The sequence below is a fragment of the Balaenoptera physalus genome (genome assembly GCF_965194825.1).
Source record: "Balaenoptera physalus genome assembly, chromosome: 8".
Lineage (NCBI taxonomy): Eukaryota > Metazoa > Chordata > Mammalia > Artiodactyla > Balaenopteridae > Balaenoptera > Balaenoptera physalus.
Genome location: NC_138887.1, coordinates 48,414,377 through 48,422,299, shown reverse-complemented (window position 1 = coordinate 48,422,299; position 7,923 = coordinate 48,414,377). Strand labels below are relative to the sequence as shown.

At 38.5% G+C, this 7,923-nt stretch overlaps 1 protein-coding gene across 5 annotated transcripts in view; it reads right to left on the bottom strand.

Annotated features, from left to right (window-relative positions):
• Positions 1-1,522: 1,522 nt before the first annotated feature.
• Positions 1,523-7,923, bottom strand: part of TOMM7 (translocase of outer mitochondrial membrane 7) — a 35,570-nt gene continuing 29,169 nt past the window's right edge. The window contains exons 2-3 of one of the 5 annotated variants that reach the window (XR_014266751.1): positions 5,729-5,858; positions 1,523-1,756 (exon numbers count right to left, since the gene is read on the bottom strand). Coding sequence is in view for 4 of the 5 variants with exons in the window: in XM_082472805.1 (XP_082328931.1) it covers positions 1,741-1,756; positions 5,810-5,858 (65 nt within the window). In the remaining variant the exon portion in view is untranslated. Of the gene's footprint in view, positions 1,757-3,781; positions 4,199-5,728; positions 5,859-7,923 lie in introns of those variants that run through there. The other 4 variants (XM_082472805.1, XM_082472807.1, XM_082472803.1 and 1 more) reach the window with 4 other exon arrangements.

Genomic DNA, 7,923 nt, shown 5'->3' with positions numbered 1-7,923 from the left:
AGTGCCTAGCACAGAACAGAGACCAATGCTTGCTAAACTGGATTGCACTGCCCTGAAATCTAAAATTCAATAAAATGTAGGAGCTTAGTTATAAACATTTCACAAACCTTCAGAGATACAGACATTAAAATGGTACTAGTCTCAGCTCTTATCCTATGCCTTGAACAAATGCTTAAACTCTGTTTCTTAGCTTCCTCAGATGTGAGAACAAGGAACTGGTCCCTTTCCACTTAATTCTGGATTTCTTTCTTTAAAATCTTCTGGGGTTTTATAAACAGCTACAAGTTAGTTCCTGAAAGAAAAAAAAAGTTACATTTCCTATCCATGTTAGTATTTTATCAAAGTGGACACTTGCCATAGCTTTATTTCAATTTCTGGAAACCCTAAGTGAAAAAGAAAAATGTGCACCAAAATACTAACTAAACAAAAATTCACTGACAACACGTTTAGTAGAAAGGATGAGGGCGTGGGGGAAAAAGTCCACAATCTTAAGCAATTCTATGGGGATTTAAAAGCTGCTCAGAGCTTTTAGCAAAATCATACGTGCCCCGATTCACGGAAATGTTAAAGCAATTTCATTAACTGCATACCAAAAACGGTTTCCCTGCAGTTAGCTCTCCGGAATTCCACTTTAAAACCCCCTTATGCAATAAGCCTCCACAATAGTCTTGTCTCCTTGTCTCCTAGGCAAAGGTAACAAAACTTGAGGAAATAGTCTTAAATAGTTAGGAGGGTTTTACATTAGAAATAAGAAATTTCTGGTAATGATAGCTCCAGTTACCGGAGATTACATTCATGATCATTCTCTAACACTGGATGTTAGAAACATTCAATCCAATGGGCACCTCCCAAACCATATCATATCTTGTTTCAGGCCTACTTTCCTATAATTAATTACAATTCCCAAAACTAAGTAAATAGATCTATTTTGTTAGAATTACAAAAAAAGCTAAGTTTAAAAAGGGAGGGGGGCTTCAAATACAGATAAAGGTCCCAGGAAACCAGGATGCAGAACTGAAAACTAGTTCCATTAAATGCCTTTTCTTCTATCAAAAAATAGGAAGTGTTACTATTCTGTGTAGCTCACTATGGGCTCTTGGCCACCCACCTCTAGTTTCCTAACAGTACTGAGGGAAATCTTAGACTCACGTTTAACTCACAAATCAGACACACAACTCGCCAATGCCATTCCCATTCCCTACCAACACAGCCAAAGAACCCTATTTCTTTTAATCAGAATGTTACTCCAATGCAGTACAGGAAGTAAGGACTCAGTTTGTCACAGAGAGCTGTCTCTACTTTTACTACTTCAGAACATCTCAGAAGGAGTTATTAATTCACTGCAAAGGGAAACTGGAATCCGTTTGTTAAGTGAATGGACAGGAATTAACTTGGAAATTTTCTTATTTTTTTAAAGTAGCATCTAGGCACATACATAGATTCCCTGTTTTGAAAAAGTACCAAAAGGCTAAATTTTTACCTAACAGTCCTATCATGTTCAATTCAAGAAGGACTCAAGACATAACAGTGTTAAAAAACATTTATTTTAATACAGTCTATCATAAATAAGTCAGTAGAGGTTCCACTCTGCCACAGACGCATCTGAGAAGTAAGAGCCCTGTGCCATCCAACTGGTGAACGTCTGAACGATGTCCCATCTCTTATCCCAGCCACAGCGCACACCTTCCATGTTGTTCCTCTGCATTGATTGCTTCCAAAACCAGATGACCAAATAGTCCTTTATCCCCAAAGTAAGCTAAAATGTTTGTGAAGAGGAAAAATAAATTAAACCCCAAAGTAAAAACTTCTTAAACATAGCTTAAGAATTAGAAGATTGTATACATTTATGTTTGTGTTTACTCATCTATCAAATTCAGTTAGCAGAAGGATCAATCTCATTGAGCAAAAAAAAACATAGAGACCTATTTAAAGAAATATAGTTTTACTACTTTTTATTGTAGTTACCTATTATAAACAAAAAGGAAAACATAAATTGAGGTCAATCAAAATATTGATATGAAGGATTGATGAACCCAGAAAATAAAGTTGTATCATTATTAGATCCAGGAAAGAGACAAGAGGTGTTTTACTTCTAAGTCCTGTTGATTAAAAATGTAGTTTCTAGTAGTATGTCAACTTAAATAAAATTGCATTATAAAATGACAATCTGAGCATTCTGTTAATTTTTAGAAATTATTTTCCCTCTGCATATAAAACAAACCAACATGCATCTATTCCCAATTTTCAAAAGTGTATTAAAATCTCACATTAAACCCCAAGTATTTTTGCATACTGTTAAGATATGAAAACAAATTATTCATTTATGGAAGTCTCTTCCTCATTGGTAATGAGCATCTAAGATAAAGAGAAAAGAAAATTTTCCTTGGCTTTATAAAGATAATGGGAACAATCATTCTATCAGTTACTTAGTATTCATATATTTTGCCTAAATAATGTTTTACTAAGATATTGCCCCTTATTCACTAAATTCTGCATTTTAAATAAGGCATTCATATCAACCAACCACGTACAATGCACCATCCTGAGTGAAAGAGGAGGACACTAAGACAAATGGGGACCTAATCCCAAGGAATCTAACAACTTAACAAGGGAAACAGACCATAAATCATGAACCACATTATCTCCATAAGTATTATATAAATAAATTTATATATAAACAATAAACTTTATATTGCTAAATAAGTTTTATATTAATAAAACATTTACATTACTGAAAAGCCTAGCAGATACAAGTCTATTCCTTTCAGGGTACAGACCAGGTAACCGAGGAAGACCTCTTAGTCAAGTCTCCCCAGTGCAAGCAGCACAGTATATGAAATTCTGTAACAGGACAACTCTTATCAGCACTGCTCAGTTCCTTCCTAAATCACAAATATCCCTGGAAAGAAATCAGACAATGTCCCTAATGACAGAAAAGAATGATCATCAGCACCAGAAATGACAGGAGCACTGAGATGACAATAAGGTGAAGAAATAAAAAGCAGGGCGGTGGCTGCTTCATCCAGTCTGCAACTTTGAAGGGTCAACTCTTGGTGGGATAACTGAAGCCAGTACAACAAAAGGGTACATCTAGCACCACCTCTGGATCTTGGATCACCTGGGGCTCAAAAAACACTATTTCTCAGGATGCAGGTCTAGTCTAAAAACTGTACAGGAGGAAATGCTGTATCAGTTCCTGTTCCAAAACCACCAAGAGGTTAGGATCATTTAATTAAGTTAATTCAACATTTAAAAAGTGTTGCCAAAGTAGTTGGCAGCTACTTTAGGTACTTGCAGGACAACATAGAATGCAAATAAGCAACAAGCATAATACAAAGCAAAGAATGACAGACACAAAAGAATACTACAGGAACACAAAAAATGGAGCAATTTCAGTTAGGAGAAGGGGGAAAAGATTTAGGGAAGAGGTGACATTTGAGATTGGGCTTTTCTAGACAAGTGAAAACTAAAAGGAAGGGCTTCCCTGCTGGCGCAGTGGTTGAGAATCTGCCTGCCGATGCAGGGGACACGGGTTCGAGCCCTGGTCTGGGAAGATCCCACATGCCGCGGAGCAAGTGGGCCCGTGAGCCACAACTGCTGAGCCTGCGCGTCCGGAGCCTGTGCTCCGCAATGGGAGAGGCCGCAATAGTGAGAGGCCCGCGCAGCGCGATGAAGAGTGGCCCCCGCTTGCCGCAAGTGGAGAAAGCCCTCGCACAGAAACGAAGACCCAACGCAGCCATAAATAAATAAATTAATTAAATTAAAAAAAAAAAAAAAAACTGAAAGGAAGAAGCATTCCAGGCTGAGGGAGAATAAGCATACAAAGTCATGAAAAAATACAGTTTATTCTGGGATTAGCATGCAGTGTCATGTAGCTAGAGCACAGTTCTCACAGGAGAAAGAAGTGGGGTAAATGAGATGACATAGGAAAGATTAAAAATTATTATTAATAGTTTACTGCTCAAACATTACTTGTCAAGCACTGTCATACTTTACACACAATATTCTTACTCAATCCTCATCGCAATCTTACAAAGTAGATCGTATGCCGAACTTATAAAAGAGAAAACTTATCTTAGAAAGGTTAATGGCCTCCTGGGAAGAAGTATTTGATGGTAACTTTCAGGGCTTGGAAAATGTTCATACAGCTTGCCCAGGTAGTCCCATCTCTGACAATGTTCCCTAAGGTACTGTTTCCCTAAGGAAATAACTGGTCTGAGGTCAATCGGCTACTCAGTAGCAGATACATTACCTAAAATCCCATTTCACAAAAAAGAAAACTGATAGTTCAAAGAGTAAAGGCTAAAAGAAAGGAGCTTGGTGGGGACCTTTGAAAGCAGTTTTAAGAAGCTGTACCATAAAAGGTTAAAGAAAGAGAAAAGTGAAGAAAGGAAGCAGTGAGTGAAGAACATTTACTGAAGAATTTTATCAGGGAAAAGAGAGTAACAGCACAAATGGACACAAAGAGGGCACATATGGCAATAACCCTTAAGAAGGAAAAACCCTTGCTTTGAGAAAGGAGAGACTGGCAAGTCAGAGAAGATGGAGGAAATTCATATCAGATGGCACTGTGCTAAGTAACAGGTCATATTACCTAGGGAGGCAACATGACCCAGTGGAAAGTGCGTAAGCCTTGGAGACAGACATACTCTACCACCTACCAACTGTGTGATCGGCTCTGAAGGACTGAAGTGACAATTAGAGATACTGTACATAAAGCACTTAAAACAGTGGCTGACACACTGTAAATGACTGTTAGTAACATGACTATTATTATTTCTGCTCATTCTAGAAAAGAGTGGCTTAGATTAGAAGTCTGAAGAAGCTGAAGACCTAGAACAGCCAGTAAAAAGTCTGTTAGGACAATCAAGAAATACCTTAAGACAGAGGGTAAAGCTGAAATCCCACGGCACCTGTGCAGGGGTCCTAGTCATGACAGTGCCAGTCCTTTCTACAGAGCAGTCCTGCCTGTTCCAGATTCTGCCTTCACACATACACATATACACACACACACGCATACATACGGCTTTTACACGTATATACATACACACACACATATGTCTGAGTATATGAATATATATACTCTGTGTATCTGTGTGCGTTGTGTGTGTGGAAGTTTTCACAAGTGCTTATCCAACAACTGCAAGGTTGTTTCAGAGAAAGGAATTTGACAATGCATTTTCAGAGTCACAAATGTTCATACACTTTGACAAGGAAATAAATCAAAACCTATGCACATAAAAATGTTCGTTATATTGTTATCTGAAATACTAAAAAACTGAACAACCTAAGTGATAAACAACTAGAAAATATACGGGCTATCAACTCTAACATTGGGTGAAAAAAAAAACAAAATTCTCTGTACTCTTGTTAGAATGACATAAAAGGCCGTATTTATCTGAATAAGGATAAGACAGGAATACAGGTATTAAAAACAGTTCAGCTTTTAAAGTGGTAGGATAAGTTAGTTCTTTTCCTTTTAAAATATGTTTCATTATGGTTATAACACCAACGCAGTATATACTGGGCTGGCCAAAAAGTTCGTCTGGCTTTATCCATTCTTTATCCATTCTTACCCAAATGAACTTTTTGGCCAACCCAATAAAAATTAGGAAGGGGAGAGAAAGTAGTTATCTGATAACGTAAGTTAGACTGGTCTGCAAACTGCTGCAGTTTTCCAACAGCCCAAAACTACACTTGACTGATAAAGCTCTGTTACAATACGTACCACTATTTCTCTTTTGCTTGCCATGACTTAGTACTAATGTATGAATGTTTGCCTTGCAATGCTTATTTGTAAGAACGGTACCTCAAAACAGTTGGTTCAGGCATTCCAGGATCTGCACCCCTCTTAAATCCTGAGGGAGATGGGGAGGGAAGAAACAGAAAGAGAATAAAAACTAATTAAAACCCTAGCAGACAAAAAATTTACAATCAAGACTTTTTCTTTTTAAATCAATCTAGGGGGGCTTCCCTGGTGGCGCGGTGGTTGGGAGTCTGCCTGCCAATGCAGGGGACACGGGTTCGAGCCCTGGTCGGGGAGGATCCCACATGCCGCGGAGCAACTGGGCCCGTGAGCCACAAATACTGAGCCTGCGCGACTGGAGCCTGTGCTCCACAACAAGAGAGGCCGCGATAGTGAGAGGCCCGCGCACCGCGATGAAGAGTGGACCCCACTTGCCGCAACTAGAGAAAGCCCTCGCACAGAAACAAAGACCCAACACAGCCATAAATAAATAAACAAATAAGAGAAAGTCTAAATAAATCTAGGGTAGCTAGAATAATATCCAGATCTACCAGAATTACCTAGATTTACCTGCACAACAGAAGAGTCTTGAATCTTCACTAGAGTATGTGATTATGTGCAGAACTAATCAGTAGGGAAGACAAACTACCTTATTCCTATATTACACACAATTAGCACAGCAGCCCTTAGCACACACTCTTTCATTATTAGTCATTACGCACAAAAAAGATATCACAACAACCAAATCATACTGGATGAACTAAAAAGAGCAGAGATTTTTTTTTAAACTAAACTTTTTTAAAGAAACAATTGAAGATATCTTATTTTATCCCCTATGAACCACTCTTTTTATAAAGCAGCCAAAGATTGGTGATAGAAAGAGGGAAAAAAATTTCAAGTTATTTTTAATTAAATCAACACTCATTAAAAATATGATTAAATAAAACTTTTACGTTTTAAAATATATCAATTAACTAGACAACATATATACTAATTTGCTGAAACAACTGATTAAAATTAGACTTGGCATCAAGAACTGTGGAGTATGAAATTTTACCCCATTTTCAAGACAACAAACTGGCCCGCCAGTTTCACAGATGCTGGTAGAAGATACAAGATTCCAAGTCAGAAACAAGGACAGTATTTCCCTGGTGGCACAATGGTTAAGGATCTGCCTGCCAATGCAGGGGACACGGTTTCGATCCCTGGTCCGGGAAGATCCCACATGCGGCGGAGCAACTAAGCCCGCGTGCCACAACTACTGAAGCCCGCGTGCCTAGAGCCCGTGCTCCGCAACAAGAGAAGCCACCACAATGAGAAGCCCGCGCACCGCAACAAAGAGTAGCCCCCGCTTGCCGCAACTACAGAAAGCCCACACGCAGCAACGAAGACTCAACACAGCCAAAAGTAAGTAAATAAATAAAATTAAAAAAAAAAAAATGTTAAGGGAGAAAGTTTAGTTATTAAGAAAAAAAGAAGAGAAAAGAAACAAGGACAGTTTATTACTCCCAGCAACAGCTATAGTCAGAGTATTACCATTTAGGAGACGAACCCTGAGATTGGGTAACCAGAATCTTTCATAATGGGCAGTGAGCATGTCTCCCCTTTGCCCTGGAACTATTTCCCAAAGCTGTTCACCCTACAAACATCCTTAAAAATATGGAACAAAGGGTGGTCACCGCCTCTGCTCACCAGATTTGTAGAAATTCAAGATACTATGGAGAATTGTCTTCCAACAGGTAACTCATTAAAATCCTTTTGTTGTAACTGTCCAAACACATTCTTTATCATCATGACACTATCTGTCCGATTTTATAGCACTATATTCCCACTATACTCCCTGAAGCCCTAAAAGGTATGTTTGAACCTAAATTACACAAGAAATTCAATCTGCAGTTGCGGCTTTTAGTGAGAGCTAAGGTGGAGAAGTAAAGCATGGCAACTAGGTTAGACATGAAATTAAGCTTAGATATAGTATAAGGAAAAAGACAATGATTAACAAGGAAGAAGCACCAAAAAGATAGCCTTAACATCAATCTCCACCTGAGTTGGACACTAGGGTACCAAAAATCACCATAATGGTAGTGCTAGTAAAGAGAATATAGCCGGTGTGCACAAAAAAGAAAATGAGGTAGAAAAGGAAAGCATTATCTACTCTTCCGACCAAAATCCCTGAC